A 19,745-nucleotide genomic window follows, 5' to 3' on the forward strand; every position below is an offset into this window, starting at 1 on the left:
ATCCGTTCCCCGGTGAGGCTGAGCACCTGACTCTCAGGGGCTGTGCAGGTCTTGTGGATGGTGGTAAGTGGAGGTGCCATGGCCAGGCAGATGGAAAGGGATGTGTGATTCTCAGGAAGAAGGGCCGCTAAGAGGTCAGCAGTCTCGAAGGCTGAAAAATTAACAGCAATAATCCCACTCTCGGGACCTAATCTAGAGAAATAACCACCCTTGTTCACAGAGCTGTGTGTGCACATCAACTGTCAACAGAGGTGTGGTTAAGTAAATTTTGGTATATCCGTTCTATGAGTTACTGTGCCACAGTTAAAAAATAAGATGATTGTGGTTGTAAGTAAAATACAGTGATAGTAACAGGATTAGAAATCTGGAACCAGACAAAACACTCAAACCGTGTCAGTTGGTTAGGAAGTGACTGATTCAGATTTTCTCCCTAGATAGCAAACAATAATGGAAAAAAGGGCACAATCCATACGGTCTATCCCAAAGTTTCGGCAGTGATAGGATGAACCCAGAGAGTAGCTGTAGGATTTTAGAAGAAAACCCCAACCCTCCAGTGACTTCCAGCTTAGAAGTTTCTGAAAGTTGCCCTCCCCACAGTGTCTAGGATGAGGCTGTGCCTTAACTTGCTTGAGTGCACACCCAGGGCAAGCAGGTCCCAGGTCTGCTTGGGTTTACTTGGATCAGCTCCACCTGTATCCCACTACCCAAGGCTGGGTCTGTGGGAAAGCCTCTTGAGGTCACCACTCTCTTCCGGTGCCGGAGACCCTGTCCACATGGCCTAGCCCTGAAATCAGGTGCAGAACCCTGGCCCTGCCTGCTTGCAGCTGGAGCCCTGGCAGGTGATAGAAATTTGCCCATTCTGTGTGCCTTCCTCGTATGCAGCCTGCTCTTTGCTCTTCCCGTGTCCTGCCTGGCACAGTCAGCTGCCTGGGAAATATCAGGGAGGTTCATCCTGACATGTGGGCCTGAGCTGACTATAAATGAGAAGACCCCTTGACCCTGGGTCGTTCAGAAGTCCAGGCCCCAGCCTGACAGGCAGCAAAACAGGTGTCAGGGCCAGGAAGCCAGTTGCAGCCAGGCCTCTGGAAACATGCCGGGCCCTCGGCCCTCTGCCCCACCAGGCAGTGCCTCCTGAGCAGGTGTTTGCCGTCTCCCTCTGTAGGTCGCATTGTCAACATCAGCAGCATGCTGGGCCGCATGGCCAACCCAGCCCGCTCCCCATATTGCATCACCAAGTTCGGGGTGGAGGCTTTCTCTGACTGCCTGCGCTACGAGATGTACCCGCTGGGCGTGAAGGTCAGTGTGGTGGAGCCTGGCAACTTCATTGCTGCCACCAGCCTCTATAGCCCTGAGCGGATCCAGGCCATTGCCAATAAGATGTGGGAAGAACTGCCTGAGGTGGTGCGCAAGGACTATGGCAGGAAGTACTTTGATGAGAAGATCGCCAAGATGGAGACCTACTGTAACAGTGGCTCCACAGACACATCCCCTGTCATCAAGGCCGTCACCCACGCTCTGACCTCTGCCACGCCCTACACTCGCTACCACCCCATGGACTACTACTGGTGGCTTCGAATGCAGATCGTGACCCACCTGCCCGGAGCGGTCTCTGACAGGATCTACATACACTAAAGAGTTTCCCACTGGCCTCTGTTGGGGACCCCTGGTGGGAGGGAAGGAGGGAGGGGGGGGAGGGAGGGAGGCTCTTGACTACCTACTTGTGCATTATCCACACACAGTCTCAGGAGGACCTACTACCCGTTTTAGCATTAGCCAGAGGGGACAGCCCAGCCCTACTTGTGCGCACAACGAGTGGTCTGGGCCTTTGCAGTCATGGTATGGAGTGGTGTGCAGGGCCCCAAAACCTCAGGGCTAACACGGTACATCCAACTCTCTGGAGCTGATTTCATACAAAGTGTTTGGGAAGACATGTTTATATTAAAAACAGATTTATTATCAATTCTTCACATTTTAAAGCCAAAACATCAGTTCAAAAATGTATCTCATTTGATTCTTAAACCAGCCTGATGGGTAGAAAGGACAGATATTCTTTCCTTTGGTACCTGAATTTGTGGCCCAAAGAGGACACACGAGCAACCCATTTATTGCCTGTAAATGGTCCGGGTTGTGTGCTCCTGCTACTGCTGTAGAATCGCCTCATGTTTTGTGTTCCAGGGCTGCTCTGAATCCAGCTACCTGAGAATCCTGTGATGAGCTCTGTATCCTCACCTGAGCACCCCTTTGCATGTCCATGGTGCCTCTGTGTGTGACCCAGAGCCAGCAATTCGAAGGGGTGGGGACATTCTGGAAATATCCATTTGTGATTTCTCCAACCTCTCTTAGGACTTGTATAGAGGTGCTTGTTGGCTAAGAGGTTGGTTTGTTTCTGGTTTGAGTCTGCTTAGTTTTGCCTGGGGTGCGACCATGGTGATGGGGCATCCTTGGCAGGAACCGTTCGTGGTACATAAGCTTGCACCAGGGGTAGGTCCAGGCTCCCTGCCTGTCTCATGTAGTACGTGTATACACACATACACACAGAGTAGCCTTCACACACACAGACACACACAAACTCAGGGTGGCCTTTACTGATGGCTTGCTTTCCCGCTATGGCCTTATTTTTAATCAAAAGCCAGGTCACTGATAGGCAGAGTCTGTATTATCACTTCTTGGGTTTGGGTTTGCAAGTCGCTATCCCTGCAATTGTCCAGACCCTGGATGTTTGGATCAAAACCAGGCCCCATTCTCTCCTCCAGGTGGCTGCCCCCCCCCCCCCCCCCCCCGCCCCCAGCGCCAGCCCTTCAAATCAAACCGGCACTTCCGCCTCTCCCTGGAATGGCTAGGACGGCCGCTAGAGGGCGTTCTGCCTCTTCTGCAGCCCCTGTGGCCTCTTCTCTGGACTTGGGTGCTTCCACCCATGCCTGAGGTCTCAGAGGGTTCCAGATCCCCACCTCCCAGACAATCTGGGCACAAAAACGCAAGACCCTTTTAGAAACAGCACTCCTGCTCAATAGCTGTCTGGCTTAAAGGCGGAGCCTGGCACCAGGAGAAGGCAGAAGAACAGCTGTGCAGCTGGGCCTGGCCTCCGGCGGGGCTCAGGCAGTGCCAAGGAATAGGGGGTTGGACAAGGAGGAAATTCAGCCTGCCTTTTGGGCCTTGGTCCCCTCTGTCTTTAATCAGAGATGCCCTACCCAGCCACCTGTCAGCAGGGTGAGGCCTGAAAGGGCCTGTGGGGATGATGGGGTGGGCAGGCAGGGCTGAAGCCTTTTAGAGACCAGAGGTGGACTTTTGATGGCCATCGTGTTCACATAACAATCACATCCTTTTAAATCACAGAGTTTACCTTTCAGGATCGCATTTCTACATCTTGGAAGATTTTGTTTTCGTGCTCAAATTTATGAAAGAGATGGACATGACACTTGGAGTTACATGTGTACGTGGACACCCAGGAACCAGAGGGAAGGGGAAGCAGTCAGGATCAGCAGTCACCTGAGCACTGGGCAAGCCATATCTTCATCGGCTGGGGTCTCCAGGAGTAATACAGGACTGCTAGACTGGCCTCTAGGCTTCCCGGAGTTTTTACTTTTACCCCAGTGATTGAAAAGCGCAGACACCTTCTTTCCAGATAATCTCAATGGTAATGAAAACCTCACAATTACCTTTCACCCTGGCAGCCTTAAGCCTCCTTGGGTGCACGTCTCATCCTCATCCTTACAAGAGACAGCTGAGTGGGCAGAACAGAGGTGGTTGTTCCCATTTTACAGATGATATAACTCAGATCCAAGAGGGAAAGTGACTCACCCAGTGTCACAGTGGATCTGAAAGTCTCCTGAGTGGTGCTGTTCACCATCACCTCGCCCCAACAGCCCTGGGAACTAAGCAGATCAGGGTCCCCTGGCACCTAGACCCTCACTGCTTGTCTGTCAGCAGAGAGCTGCCCCTTCTTGGGAGTGGTGACGGGAGGGAGGAGGCTCCAGTTCTGCTGGGTACAAATGGCATCCACTCTCTAGGGTACTCTCCTTGATGGCCGGAGACTGGGTGAGAGCTTTTTGCAAGATGCTTCTGACAAGGTGCACTTAACATTCTACTTGGGACCAAGAAGCTTATGAGCAGGTGATGGGCCAGACTGGCCCTGCCTGCTGCCAGCTGCTGGGATGGTGTCCCTGTTGTCCTTGGGGGGGGGGCGGTCTGCCAGACTCCCCACCTGTGAGGCCTGTTCACTTCCTGCATTTGCCTGGCTCTGCAAAGCTATGTGAAGCCCGTCTGGTGCAGGTGCAGACATGAGCAAGCAGAGGCTCTCTTGCTTGGGTGGCACCAGGCTCAGGCTGCCAGATAACCACCGGGCAGAGCTGTGCAGTGCTGGGTGCTTTCCACAGCCAGTTCACTGCCGCTCCCCTGAGTCTCACAGTGGCCCTGGGAGGTGGCAGGGTGGGGTTACTATCTCATTTTACACATAAGGAAGCAGATTACCCCAAGTCTTTTGCCAAGTGAGGGATAGAACTAGGTGGCCAAGCCAGATCTAACCTCCAGCCCAGAGCTAGTGATGCATGAAAAGCAGGGCAGATGGCACCAGGATCTAAAATAAGGAGGGGAAAAAAATACCTCAATTACGTAACAGTGAGAAAAATCTGTAAGCATATACACAGTAACAGCCACAGAGCACTGCCACATGAGCCATCCCCTCCTTCCCTTCCCCCTTTGGGCTCCGGCTGCCACTCCCTAGGAGAGCATATGCCAGAGGAGCCCATTAGTGTCCCTCCAGTAGGAAATGTGCCCTGACTGGGCCAACACTGCCCCCATCAGTGGCATTTCTGAGGGCATGCTCTAGGAATGCCGAAACCCAACCTTGGGCAGAGACAGATTCTGTAGCTGCTCCCAGTGTGCTCGAGGGTTATATGAGCACAGGGCTTGAGAATCCACAGATTAGGATGTAGAACAAGGAGAGCTATGGGGCCCTGGTGCTCTGCTGGAGACCAAACAGACAAGGCCTTCCTGGTGTGTGCAGGCACCACGGAAGGTGGTTTGTGAGTAGCAGCTTCAGAAGTGTAGGGTGAGACTTGCTTCCCCAGGGACCAGGGCCTTGGACTAGGGCTGGGACAGGCTGCTAGGAGCCCCCATAACCTCAGAGGGGAAAAGGGGATTCAACCACCATCATGCCTGACTCTCAGCCTCCAGAGAGCTGGCCAAGCCTTGAAGTCCTCCAGTGACAAGAGGCTCATTACTTCCTGAGACAACGTTTCCTTGGTTGGGGAGAATTTATCCAAAGGCTGAGCCAAAACCCACCACCCCTAACATAACTCCTTTGGCAAGTGCCTATGACCCAGAACTGCACAGGACACCGGGTATTTGGAAATGGCCGGGTCACTTTCAAGAGCCCAGGTCCCTCGTTTGGCAAGGTTTCCATACTCCTCACGCTGAGTGGCCACCTGCGTCTCCTCAAGCAGCTAGAACTTGGAGACAGGTTTCAGTACCTTTGGTGAGATGCTGACAACTTCTTACACTCGTGTGTCCGCTTGTGAGTCATCTTTTATCCGATCCTCACCAACCGCTTATGACTTAGGCGGGACCACTATTGCCATTTTACAGATAAGGAAACTGAGCCTCAGGGAGGTGACGTGATTTGCCCGAGATCACAGGGCCAGGAAGTGGGAGAGCCAAGACAAACCAGGCTTGGATTCCATCCTTGGGGCCCCTTCCTTTACTCCCAGGTTGCCTCAGTCTCCCCATCAGGGCCCTTGAGTTAGGCTGGACCCCACTCCGTCAGAGGCTGGCCATGTAGCCCGTGAGGGAGTGATGGGGGAGCACTGAATTCAGCTCTCTCCTAGCCCACAGTTTTGCAGAGAGCAGTGTGGAAGGGAGGCTAAGGCTTGTGTCTCACTGCGGGTGTGGCCTGTGGGATCCGCCAGTGGCCTGGGCACTGGTGAGGGCCTGAGGGTTGGAGAGAGCAGGCCAGGGCCGTGCCTGAGGACCATTCTGGCTCAGCATCGATGGGCACATGTTAGAGGAGAGAGAGAGAGTGAATGGGGACCAACCTCAGGGGATGTTGGGGCCCAGAAACACCTTGTGCTGCTCTCAGTGAGACTTAATTACTCTGTAAAATTGGAGGCTGCTCCCACTTATCAAATTATAGATGAGCTTAATTACAGCGCATTGAGTAACCACACGGGGTTCCTTCAGAAATAGCAGTGGGGCTGGCTGCTCTCCTCAGCTTCAGCTGCAGCCACCTCGGTTTCTGGAGGAGCTGCCCGTTGTTCTCAGGGTCAGGGTCTCAGTGTTGCTAAACTCTGCTCTCCGACAACGAGAGTGGGCTTGGCAGACTGTTCTGGGCACCCTTCTCTGTGGGCCATCCAGCCACGTGTTCCATTACTGGGCTGTTTACTCTGCGGGGGCCTCTCTCTCTCCCCTACTTAACACTGTGTTCTGGCCAAAGGTTTTGATTCATCACGTCTCACCGAAGGTCTACAAAGTAGTGTGGGCCTCACTGTGAGAAGCGAAGAAAGAGCACTGCTCTGGATGAGAAAGCATGCGCTCTGTGAGACTCTGGGGGCACCTTCAAGGAAACAGGGTAAAGAGTGGCAGGCCACGGGGGGCTAGTGATGTAATGAAGGGCATCATAAACTTCCCTGCAGGCTGGCAGGATCAACAGACTGGTTCCAGTGGAAGTGTTGGGAAAATAAGTAAAGTTCTGCACCATAAGATGGCCAAAGGAACTGCAACAAACTCGAGTTTCTAGCTCAGAGACCCCTCTTCCGGGTTCTTCTTCCTGCCCTGCTTGTGGCGTGCGCCAAATTATTACTAATGCGGAATGTGGAAGTAACAGACTATAAATTGCCTCCCATGCTTGTGTTCAGGGCTCAGATCTTTGGAGAAATGGTCTCCTCTGAGCCCGCCGGTGTTAAATAAATCTCCGATCCACCAAGATCTCTGAGTGCCGCTTGGTTTTTCTGCCAGCATTCCGGCCTGGTTCTATAACAGAAGAAACTGGTGGAAGGCACGCTGTGATTTCACGGGGCTTTCGTGGGAATGGAGGAGCCATTGCAAATGCCCCTTGTGTTCCCATATTCAGAGGATCGGCCCCATGCTCAGTAGCGTCTGCTCCCTCTCCCCCTGGCTCCTGTATCATTTGAGTGTCTTCTTTGTGCCAAGCCCTGTACTAGGCACACAGTGTCCAAAGGCAGGCAGCCCACGGCCCTCCCGGAGCTCACAGGCTAGCCCAGGGAGCCAGAAACCTTAACCCAGGGTGACAGGTGCCATGATTTGGAGGAGGAAGTGAAATGCTTTATTCCACCAGAGATGAATAAAAGCATGGCCATTTTTAATCCCCACGCAACCTAATTTGGCTTCTTCCTAGCAGAGCCTCAGGGCCCCAGGCAATAGCAGATGAGGGTGGGGCATGAAGGGCCAGGGGTCCTTCCCTGCTTGGGGAGTTCCTCAACTTTCTCAAAGGAAGCATAAAAGTGAATGTCCCTGAAAAAGCACTGCTGGGCCTTGTCCAGACACCAAAAACATAAGGTAGCCGAGCCAACAGTGCCGGAACCATGTGAAGAATGACCAGGCAGGGGGCTCTGACACACAGTCTGGGCACATGATCTGGAGGCTGAAGGTGGAACCAGACCAGATGCTCAGGCTGAGCACAGATACAGAAAGGTGGATATCACCTGGAGGAATGTGACAAATTGGAGTTTTCAGCATTGGGTGTTTATTTTCTGAGAGGTTTAAGTGTACAAGAGAATACGATAGAACACTAAAGAGATGCTCTTGGGGAAGCAGAGAAATAAGGAGCAAATCTGGGGGTCCCTGAGTGGCAACCCCTGGGGAAGGGAGCCTACTGGTGATGTCCTGTTGGAGATGGAAGGACCTCAGAGACCGTGCAGTTAGAGGATGGGAAAGAAAAGGCCTTTCCAGAAATTTCATTCTGGGCAAGGTTGGGTAGAAAGAACACAAGTTTTAGGACCAGCTAGACCTGACATTGAATCCTGTTCGGTCACCTTCCATTTGTATAATGCAGTCAAGTAATCTAGCCTCTCCCAGCCTCAGTGTCTTTATGTCTAAAATGCGGATAACAGTGGGTATCTTGCAGGGCTACATAGATTAGGTGACTGTGTAAGCTCCCCAGCACAGTGCCCGGCACAGGGGGAGAGACTCCAGAGGCACGCCAGCCAGCATAGCCAGGGCCTAAAAAACCCTCTCCCATCCCTACCCACCCCACCGTGGCCTTTCTGAGAAAGGCACACAGGCTTTAGTCCTAGGGTGTGTCAGTGCCAGAGACAGAAGTTGGGAAACACTCAAGGCTGAGCCACAGCAGCCTGAGCTCTCCTTCCTGCTCACCTGCTCCTTCTGGGGGCCTGGGGCAGAGGAGGTAATTTCCTCCTCCCAATCCCCCTCTCCTATGGCTAAACAGAATGAACTCTGCAGCCCTGCATCACCTCCTTGCCAGAAATCCCTGAAGGGGATGTTGGTGGGTAAAGGAATTAGGGGCCACAGAGGCTTCAGTCTGGAAGTACAGGCCACAAGTGCATCCCCGGCAGAAAAGGAGGTGTTTTCTGAGGCACAAACCCTTGCAGCTGTCCAGGGGGTGTCACCTAAATAGTTCAGCTCAGGGGAGGACGGACCAGTTCCTCCTGCCCACAGCTGTCTGTGTTTGGGCTCTTCCTGTTGCCTCTCCATTATGTCTTAGCCAGGCCTGGCTTCCTCTCTGTGTTGTCTTTTTCGGCATTCAAGTTCTGCGGGTGAAGTGCCATCCAGAATCAGGCTGCAGGGGGTCGGTGGTAAGATTGCATTCCTAGCCTTGAGGCGCTCCAGTTTTGTGGGGCAGGTGAGCTGTGCACCAGCCTAGGGGAGCTATCATCACCCAGGACAGCCTGTGCTACACCGGAGGTACAACCACGTGTGGGAACCCAGGAAAGGGAGAGGGGGATTCTGACTGAGCCAGTTACAGACGCTTCCTAAAAGAGGTCGTGTTTCTGCAGAGCCTTGATAAGGGAAGAGGATTTTGACAGGTAACACCGGGAGGCAGGGCGCTTGGCAGAGCATTTCCACTGAAGGGAGCAACATGGGACAGGCCCACCTGGGTGCTGTGCCTCTCTGCCCCCTCAGAACCTCTGCTTTGCTCAGTGTCCTCTGTTTAGCCAGGAGGGAGCAGTCAGCTGCCTTTCCTGGAGCCTTCCTGCCTTTAGAGTTGAAGCCCGGGAGGGCCTGGGAGGTGATTAAATAGAATACAACTTTCTTTGACCTCTGGCTGGAGGCATGAGTTCCGGTTCCAGTTCCAGGTTCTCAGCTGTAGATTGAGCCACTGAGAGTGGCTGACAAAGCAGCATGCTCCCAACCCTGTGTTTTAGTGCTTAGGTACCTGGCTTCCAGCCGCCTAGCTGGCCAAGACAAACCAAGACCCTCGGAGCAGAGACTGCTATGTCTCTGATATCCATTCTGTCCTTCTATAGGAATATATCCACCAATGTTTAGCTGGGCACATGGCTACCCATAATAAAGACCTCATTTCCCAGCTTCCCTTGCAGCCAGAGGTGGTCATATGACTATGTTCTGGCCAATGGTAGTTCAATAGCTTTCAGGAACCTTCCTTAAGAGATAGACTATAAGCATCCTTTGGCTCCTTCACCCCTTCATTCTGCTGCCTGGCTGGAACTTGGATGCTGCCATCTTGAATCATGAGGTCAAGGCCATCTATGGCATTACAAGATAGCGTGGTGATCCCAGACACTGGCAAACTACTTTCCTTCCTCAACCACCCATTTAGATTTTATGTGGGATGAAATAAACTTCTATCTTTTCTGCATTACCACTTTGCAGGCAAATCAGATCTTAACTAATGTAGGCCCTTGATGGACAGAAGATAGAGAAGGTATTGCACACACATGGGGGCAGGAAGCCACACTTGATAGTAATAGTTATGGGCGTTTATTGAGCACTTCCGACTTGCCAGGCCCGGGGTTAAGCATTATCCCATTTGATCCTCCCAGTGATACTATGAGGTAAGACTTATAATCCCAATTTTATAGATGATTAAACTGAAGCTTAGGTTTAAATACCTTGCCCAGTCAGTCAGAAAGTGACAGGATTCAGAACCAGACTCTCTTTAACTGCTGGGCACAAGCGTTGACTGTTCCTCTGGTAATAATGAGGGTCCCTGCCAAGCTGACTTTGGCCTCCCTGACCTCACCTGGGCCACTGGGGCCTGTGGCTCAACTTAGATTAAGAGGAGAGATTCATGAAGTTGTGGCTGCGCTGAAATTGACCATAAATCAGGCTGAGACCCTGGGCAGCCCAAAGCACAGTCCTTACTCTCAGACAAAATTCTTAGATTTGAAATATTTTTGAGGTCTAGTTTCTCTGCCTAATGAAGGTGTCCCCTCAAGAGCAACCCCAGTGAGATCATCTGGTATGGTCTGAATGAGTACCCCCCCCCCCGCCCCTGCCAAATTCATATGTTGAAATCCCAACCACCAAACATAATGGCATTGGGAGGTGGGGCCTTTGGGAGGTGCTTAAGTCATGAGGGTGGAAGCCTCAGGAATGAGATATATATCTTATAAAAGAAGCTCCGGAGAGATCCCTAACCCTCTTCCAGCATGTGAGGACATAGGGAAAAGTGCCAGGAAGAGAGCCCTCATTGGACCATGCTGGTGCCTTGATCTTGGACTTCCAGGCTCTACAACTGTGAGAAATACATTTCTGTTGTTTATCAGCCACCCAGTCTGTGGTATCTTGTTATAACAGCCTAAGATGATTAAGACACCGTTTCTTATTGAGTGACTAAGAGGGATCAAGACCTCTCTTCTTTCCCCTCTTCCTCCTCTCCTTGCCTTCCTTTCCTTCTTCCTCCTCCTCTCTTCTTCCTCCTTCTCCCCAAGCTGCCCCCCTCCTCTATTTCCTGAGGTTCATGGAGTTCATGCCAGAGGCTCCTCATACAGAATGGCCTCTCCCAAATGGGCTTTTGTTTATCTGCAAAGATTTCCATGGAGTATCAACCTCAAAAACCATAAAGGACTCATCTGGACAGGGATATTACTGATACTACTCCCAACTCTACTACCAGGTTCCCTTGTCACCTGGGCAAGTCCCTTTCCTCTCTGGGCCTCACTCTCCTCATCTTAAAATATTAGTAATGATCAGAAAAACAACAATCCTTACCACTTTTTTTTTTTTTTTTTTTTTTTTACTGTGACTCAGGCACAACATGCTCTAAGTGCATTTATATGCATTAATTCACTTACTCCTTATGACAACCCCATGAAGGAGGTCCTATTACTATTCTCATTTTACAGGTGAAGAACCTGGGAGGTTTTTAAGTTGCCCAGGGGCATGCACAACAAAGTGAAAATGTGAACTACCTCTTAAAAGAGGAACTCAGGCGTGTATTTATTAACAGTCTCTTGTTTCAATGACATCGCATGCAGTCTCAATGCAGTAAAGAAGAAAGTGGGGTCTTGGGTAGAATGGGGGCGGGGGTCTAAACCCTGAAGGCTTGGCCTCCCCTGAGCTCTAGAACAGTGTGGAAGCCACAAAACTCCAAGGGCCCTCCAGTTGGAGTATCCTGAAGAGTCTGGCATGGCCAGGGATTCTCTGGGATTTGGAAAGCCTGGAACAGAGGACGTGGTGCCCTGCCATCTGCCAGTTGAGACTGGGATTAAAGGCTTGATCAGAACTTGTCTGGGAGTCCCCTTGCTTGATGAACTCTCCAAAGTGGCCTATTTTCTAGGTGAGCAGAATATTCACATAAGGAGAGCTGGGGCCCCGGGGCTTCTTGTTCGACCTCAGTTCCTTTCAGAACGCAACTCTGCTTCAAACTACTGGCAGCACCTACTCCCTGGGGCAGCGGAACGGAAGCGGCCAAGTCTTTTGGGCAGACCCGCAGCAGCAGCAATCGCTCTCCTGGGCAGGCGCTGCTGTCCCCACCACCTCCCGGGATCACGCCCGCCCCAGAGTGCATTCCTGCCACCTGGGGCGCCACTTCCCCCGCCACGTCCTCAGCGCCACGAGCCGAGCAGCACTTGGGACGTGGCTGCGCGCCCGAGGCCAAATGGTCCTCCAAATGGTCCCGCCGCCCGGCCGGCTCCACGCGTCCCATTCTGACGCTTCGCAATCACGAGCCTCCCCGCCTCAGAGCTGAGCAGCTGGGCGGCTGGGAGTCTGACAAATCACAGGCCGCCCCGGGCCCAGCTCTGTACAGAGACGGTGAGACTTGGGTCAAGGCTCACCAATCTCAGCGACAGAGCCGTGGTCTTGGCCTTCAGTCCCTGTCGGTCCTCTCCTCCCCTGTGTGGAATGTAGCTCCATCGAGTCCCTATGCCATATTCACACGGTGGGGTTGTTTGCGTGTCTGACTCTGCCCACTCCCCGCCCCCAGGCTGTCAGCTCCCCTTGGCAGGAAGCCAACCCCAAAGGTCCACAAAAGTCACTCTCTGGCCCATGGCTCATGCAAATGCCCTCTGGACCATTGGTGGGAGACACCAGGAGCCCTTCTGCAGGTGGGTCTGTCTCATGCTGGCCACTGGCAAAGCCTGGCTGCCAGTGATCCAGGGAACCATGGAGAAGGCAGAGCTAAGGCAGCTGGAAGGAATTTCCATTTGTCTGTTCTTGCCAGGCCTGCTTCTGCTTTATTTCAGCAAGGGGCTCAGTGCCTCAGAAACGTCCTGCCAAACATTCTTGTTTTCAAAGAAGATGGTGAGTCCCTTACTTCCCAGCCAGATTTGTTTATTATAACTATGTCAGCACATCCCCCTCCTCCATTCACTAGTCACCCCCTTTATGATCCTCCTTTCTTAGGCTGTGTAAATGGCCTAGGAACGAAGGAAACTTCGTTTCTCTCTGATGTCACACTGAGCTGGAGATATCTGTGCTGAGAGTTAGAGACCTGCACTGAAAGGTGGTTTTGAGACAGTTAGGGACCATGGGACCAAGCGCCAAGTGAAAAACATTGTGTATCTAGAGCACTTTCTGTTGGCTGTTCTTGTTAAACCGCGAGCCTTACAGAGCAGAACCAGAGGACCCCAGCTCCAAAAAGCACCAATGAGCTGCCTGAGTTGTCTGCCAATATTGACCAATAAGGACGAGACCTTCCAACCAATCAGGATGCGGCCCTTTGAGCCAATCAGAATAAGGTTCCTCCAACCAATCAGGATGAGGCTCCCCCCCCCCCCCGCCCCCTTTCATATTGGACCCGAGTGAGAACCTGAGCGGGAACTTTCTGTATGAAGGTAGGCTTTCCCTCGGTTTCCGGAGGCTAGCCTAACTCAAGTGCTTTGGTGTTGTGCCTGCCCTTAGGTTGAGCTGTAAGCTCTACAAACCCTTGCGTGTGCCTTTGGTTTTTGGGTCCCGCCTTGTACCTGTCGTTGTGGGCTCAAGAACAGTTTTTTTTATTTGGTTTCCCCACTAGTTTGTTGTGTGGCATTGGTCACATTCCTCACCCTCTTTGAGCTTCATTTTCCACATCTGCACCATAAATCAGTGGTGCTTCGAGTTTCAGCGATTCTTCAGAATTAGCTGATAAGGGGTTTGCTTTAAGATCTTATGAAGAAAGTGTACTGCTTTAAAAAAACAGATGAACATAAGGGAAGGGAAGCAAAAATAATATAAAAACAGGGAGGGGGACAAAACATAAGAGACTCTTAAATACAGAGAACAAACTGAGGGTTGCTGGAGGGGTTGTGGGTGTGGGAGTGGGCTAAATGGGTAAGGGGCATTGAGGAAGATACTTGTAGGGGTGAGCACTGGGTTTTATACATAGGGGATGAGTCACTGGAATCTACTTCTGAAATCATTATTGCACTATATGCTAACTAACTTGGATGTAAATTATAAATAAATAAATAAATAAATAAGAAAAAAAAGTTTGAAAACTCCCGGACTAGATGACCTTACACCTGCATCAAGCAGTTGTCTGCTTCGGTTTCTGACTGAAGGCTTTTCTTAGGCTTGATCACAGCGAGGCCCCTGAGTCTGGCATGTGCTAGTGAATGCCTTACATTTGATAGTCATGCAATAGAAATTTCTTACTGGGGAATGAGGGACAAAAAAGCCTAGTGAACTGCCGGCTGGCCAGCCGTGTGTGTGTGTGTGTGTGTGTGTGTGTGTACTAAGTTGGACTCACTTGTAAAATGGAGCTGTGCCAGTTTTCATGAGCTGGGGCTGTTGGATGGGGGCTTCTTAGGATGTAAAGTATTACCAATGTGAAAATGCACTCTGAGGGTCAAGTAATTGTGGTATTTTGGGTAAATGCACTATAAATATTGACATGAGAGAAAGGGATGGGAAGCATCTTACAGCAAAGGACTTGCTGTCCCAGGGTGGCCCCAAGTAGAGGCAAGAATTCAGTCCTTGTGCAGAGCTCACCTGCCTCCTGGAGTTGCAGTTCATCTCTGTGCCTGCCTCTCCTCCTTCCCTTTCCAGGCCTCTGTCTTGTCCTACCAGGTAATGACGACAAAGCTCTCCCACACCCTGCTGTCACTTGACACAGCAAACCTGTAATGGAGGGAGGGACAGGAATTGTTTCCCCCATTTTACAGATGAGAAAATGGCCATAGAGATGAGGGGATTGAGCAAGGTGACAAAGGAAATTTTTGGCAGAATGGTGGAAGAATCCTGGCATCCTGATAACTTCAGGTAAGCCAGGACTCCTGCCAGCTGGGGAAATGGTTCTGAGAGGTGTGATGTGGCAATATGGAAAGATACCGTCTGAGCAAATCCACCCCCTTGAACCTGCTGTAACAGGCCATGGCATGGAAGGGTGGGGTGTGACTTCTCTTGGTCCCCTGGGGTTCTCTGAACACTTCCTAGGGGTCCTGAGCCAGGGCACTTTGAAAGACAGACAGAGGTTCCCAGCAGAGCCAGACCAGAGGCAGGGAAGACCCCGAAGCAGTGATTTCACCACCCATTTGTCCCCCCCCACACACACATGCACCTGGCAGTGAGCGAGGTTCTCGTCCATGCAGGTTGCCTGACATGGGAGCACTGTGTGAGAGGAAGGGATCTCTTTGCCAGCCAGCCCACAGGCTCTGAGAATCTCCCTTGAGCATCGCTGGCAGGTTCTTAGCTTCCTCTGCTATTTCTAAGACGAGCCCGGCACGTCCTCAAGGGACCCTGAGTAGGAATCAGGATTCTAGTCACATCTCCAGTGTCTGTAATCCCTCCTGCTTGAGCAGCACGTGGGAGTTTACAAAGCACATTCACACCAGAGGCCAGGGAGGCAGGCAGGGTAGACAGCAGATAGCACATTTATCCCCATTTTATGAACTGGATAAAACAGAGACTCAGGGAGGGACTTGTCTAAGCTCATGCATGACATTGGAGGACCCAGAACTAGAACTTGGGCTGCTGCTGTGTCAAGCTGAGGGCCTTGTGGTGGCAATTCCTGGCTTTGCCTCCAGGGCTTCCTACTCGGTTAGGACCACAACAGCCTCTCTGGCAGAGGCTAGAACAGATCCATCTTTATTTCTGGCATTTCCCATGACATGCTGCACCTTTTACAATCAGAAAAGGAGGAGCCTTGTTAGGGGACAAAAATCACATAACTGACTTTGGAAAGAAGCACTTTCCATGCCCTGTCCTAGTCCACACCAGCCCAGGGTAGTGGGAGTTAGGAGGCCTGGGCTTGGTGTCCATTCAACAGCTGACCCTTTGGGGGAGTTTTCTTTTTCAGTCCGTTTTTTCCCCTGTAAGATGGGATGAAGGACTAGAATCACTATTCTCAAACTTATATGAGGATTACCTGGGAAAGTTTGTACAAAACCCAAATCTTGGGGTTTCACCCTAGACCTAGTGTACCAGCTATGAGAATGGAGAAATCTGCGAGAACCCACACTGCTAACTAGTTCCCTGGGTAATTGTGAAGCCCACTGACGTCTGAGACCACAAGACTGGATGGTCCCAAGGGCCTTTCCTGCTCTGACATCCTATTATTTGAGGCATCAGGAAGTGTGCTAAGTGCACTCTGACTCTCCGTTTATTTCCTCCCATATTTTATTCTTTATAGTGGATTCAGGATCCAAGAAGTGGAAAATATCTTGAACAGATTACCAGAGTACAAACTCTTCAGGAAAAGTACAACGAATACGAGAAGGCCCAGGAGGGCCAGGACTTTCCCACGGGGCCATGAGCCAACTGTGGGTTCTCTGGGCCTCCACCTGTCAGAGTTTCCCAGGCCGCCAGTCTGGGGTGTATTAGGTGACCAACCCCGTGGGCATATCCCAACAATAGGATGATTTCTGTGATGTGGCCTTCACCCACAGATCTGTAGGAATTCTGATTCCATCCAAAGGCCCTGCTGGCTCAAAATGGCCACCTTCCCTCCCCAATTCTGAGGAGCCCATAACTTCCAGGCTGCCAAAGCAGTCCTGTCCACTTGTCTGCGTGCTTGGCATCCACACGCGTGGTTACATGGAGAAGCCAGATGTCACTGCCCTGCTGGCCCCCGACTGTACCAGTTGTGGTTCTTGGCTGAAAACAACAGAAACTAATTCCGACTGACTTAAGCTGAAAGGGAGTTTATTCAGGGATAGTGGGAAGCACGGAGACTCGCCAGGAAGGCTAGAGAGCCAGACTTGAAAAACAGGTAGAAACAAAGCTGGCTACCTCCCATAAAGACTTACCCCATGGGGAATTCTCCAAAACTAAAGAGGGGTTTTAGATACTGTGTACCCACAAAATGACAAATTCTCTACTCATGCGTAGATGCAGCACCCTGAAAGATTGTGCACCCAGAGAAATGTTGGTGATGTCTCCTGTGGCTGCTACCAGTAATTGCATTTCCTCTTCTTCTGGCCAAGTTTCAAATCCTATGTGCATCCCTTCTGAGAAGGGATCGTCTCCTTTGCTCTACCCTATTTATTCTTCACAGTGCTATAATCATGTTTTTTATGCTCAACGAGTGGAGCTGCTAGCTTCTGACCTCTGATTCCAGATCAACCCTTGTCTCTCGACCCAAACACTCATGCATGAACACCCTATGCCATGTCTCTTTGGTCTGCCCCACTTTCCCGGAAGAAGGGCATTAGATCTCCAAAACCATCTACTAGGATCATACCTTTTTCTCCAATCACTTTTCTCCTTCATCCAGTCCATCATCAGTGTTGACTAGGTAACTACTATTGTCAGCAACTGTGCTGGGTGCTGAAGGATAGGATCATCTCCTTGCATGGAGCTTATAGGACAGGACACTACATATACATATATACATATATACTGTATATATACATACATACAGTCAAAGAATCATACAATATCTTGTTACCGACTGTGGTAAATACTAGGGAGGGAAAGCTCACCAAAACCTTGAATGTGTTAGTAGGGAGAGCTGATCTGGTCTGGGATGCTTCCCTGGAAAGGTGACATTTGAGTTAAATTGTAAAGGATGAACAAGAGTTAGCCAGGGGAAGGGAAAGGAAGGAAGGGAGGAAAGGAGGAAGGAAGGGCATTCTAGGTTGAGGGAACAGTATGGGCAAGGATGCTGAGGCAGAATGAAGTGTTATCTCCTCCCAGAAGTCAAAGGAAGCAGGGTGGTTGGAGCGCCTGGTGCAAGAGGGAGAGTCATGCTGCCTGAGGCTGGGGAGGTAGGCATGGACCAGACCAACAAAACATTGGACCCATGTTATGGATTTTAGTTTTTACCAAAGGGCAACAAGGAACAGTTTTTAAAAAATGTAAGGAGGAGTTGGGGCCTACAGAGTGGAGAACAGACTGGAGACGATAAAAGTGGATGAGGGGGCCTGTGAGGATTCCGGTGGGAAATAATCGTGTCTTGGTCTACCGAGTGGTGGCTGTAGAATGGAGCAGAGAACAGATTCAGGACATACTTAGGAAGTGAATTGACAGTCCTTGGTGATAAGCAGGATATGGATTAGGGGTGTGTGTGAGAGGGAGATCATATGCCTAAGATGACTCCAAGGTTTGTGACTAATGCAACCAGGTAGATGGTGTCCGGGGAACACTTGTTCCCCACTCCTCACGTTTCCAAAAGGAGGGATGCTTATTAGAGTAACACTCCTGGGCTCTGTCCCAGTCGCTGGGCTAGTATGACTCAGCACCTTCTGGGTTTTCTAGTCCCCTCTGCTTGCCACAGACAGGTATAATCCAGTTTGTTCTCCAAGCCATGCAGTGAGCTTAGTGGGGCCGGCTCTGCCCTGGTGGTAGAAGCCTGAAGTCTGGGAAGCACGTTCAGTTTAGGGTGGCATAACCAGTTCAACCAGCCCCAAACCATGGTTCTGACCTGGAAATGGAGTCACTCTACCCCAAAGCCCCAACAATTAGAGGTGTATTTACTGAGGTAGGGAATACCACAGGAGGAGTAGGTTTTGAGGGAGAGATCATAAATTCAACTTTGAGTCCCTTTCCCAGCCATTTTGGTTTCTTAACTTTGGCTGACATGTTCCACTAAATCTGTGCGCTTACCCGTGTGCCTCTTTTATCATCATCATCATCACCATCATCATCATCTTGGGACATTAACTATATGAAAACAAGAGTTCCTAAAATTTTCCTTTGCTGTGGTAGATCAGCCCGGACTTAAAATCTGAGCTAAGTCTGCTCAGAGAGGCGGTAAGCCTTCACCCCATCCTGGAGAATGATAGTAACAACTACTATGACTGAGCATTTAACACATGTCCTATAGTGTGCTAAGAAGATCTCATTTAATCTTCACGGTACCCTCTGGGAGAAGCACTTTTTTTTTATTCCCACCCTGCAGATGGAGAAACTGAGGCCCATCAAGGTTAAATGGCCAGAGTCGAGGCCATCTGGCTAATGAGAGATGAATCTGAGATTTCAAAGCTCTTGCTCTTAAACTGCTGACTAGAGGATGTACTGGAAGACTTTTAACCACCGTGTGAAAAGCACAACTGTTGTGCTCTCAGCTGAGGGATTCCTAGGACCCATTAGCGGCTGCTTTTCTCTCCCCATCCCCGCTGCTTCTGCAAACCTTTGAACTCAGAGCTCTCTTTTCCTCTCTCCAGGCATTTTGCAGATGTCCCTCCCCTCCTCTAACAACCTGTCTGGTAAAGCCTTGCAAATCCAACCAGAATCATCTGGAAGAGTTTAACAGGCAGGCAGGAAGGCCAACCTGCAATTGAGTTAGCAGGGATTTTGCCTGAGGCCCTCACATCAACTGTGCAACATAATCACTGCCCGATGCAAAAAACAGGCAGCTCTGGAGCTGGCAATGAAATCACCTCACTGTGGATTGTCACTGGCTTGTCCTCATTTGCATCAGGATGTAAGGCTGCTGTGAAATGCAATCTCATATAGTTCTGCATCAGAAGCTGGGAGGACACATGGAGGCCCTCCCCACCCCAGCAAGCTGTCCCAAATCCCTTGTCCCGGGCCCCAGCCAGGCGCTTTGTGCTGACCAGTGCCCCTGTGGTCTGAGCACCTGGAGGCAGTCCTATACCCTGTGCCTTTTAGGGTCTCTCCCAGGCCCCTGTGTAAAACCGTGAAAACTGGGGGCACCTGAGCGGCTCAGTTGGTTAACCGACTGACTTTGGCTCAGGTCACGATCTCATGGTTCCTCAGTTTGAGCCCCACATCGGGTTCTCTGCTGTCAGCACAGAGCCTGCTTCAGATCCTCTGTCCCCGCCCCCCATCCCCTTTTGCGTGCACATGCGCCCGTGCGCTCTCTCTCTCTCTCTCTCAAAATAAATAAATAAACTTAAAAAGAAAACCATAACTGCCAACCCCATGGAGCCTTCATGAGAATAAGTGACTTACTGTATCTATAGGCTTTTGGCACACAGTGAGTGTTA

General features: G+C 50.9%; 1 protein-coding gene and 1 long non-coding RNA gene across 3 annotated transcripts in view; both read left to right on the forward strand.

Moving 5' to 3' along the window:
• BDH1 (3-hydroxybutyrate dehydrogenase 1) overlaps positions 1-6,918 on the forward strand; it is a 36,066-nt gene extending 29,148 nt beyond the window's left edge. The window contains exon 6 of the mRNA XM_058730915.1: positions 1,163-6,918. Coding sequence (XP_058586898.1) covers positions 1,163-1,632 — 470 coding nt within the window. The 3' untranslated portion in view covers positions 1,633-6,918. The remainder of the gene's footprint in view (positions 1-1,162) is intronic.
• A 5,224-nt stretch (positions 6,919-12,142) lies between these two features.
• Positions 12,143-19,745, forward strand: part of LOC131512372 (uncharacterized) — a 124,630-nt gene continuing 117,027 nt past the window's right edge. The window contains exon 1 of one of the 2 annotated variants that reach the window (XR_009262113.1): positions 12,143-13,211. This is a non-coding gene — a long non-coding RNA (uncharacterized LOC131512372). The remainder of the gene's footprint in view (positions 13,212-19,745) is intronic. The other variant, XR_009262114.1, reaches the window with a different exon arrangement.

Source organism: Neofelis nebulosa, chromosome 5, assembly GCF_028018385.1.
Source record: "Neofelis nebulosa isolate mNeoNeb1 chromosome 5, mNeoNeb1.pri, whole genome shotgun sequence".
NCBI lineage: Eukaryota > Metazoa > Chordata > Mammalia > Carnivora > Felidae > Neofelis > Neofelis nebulosa.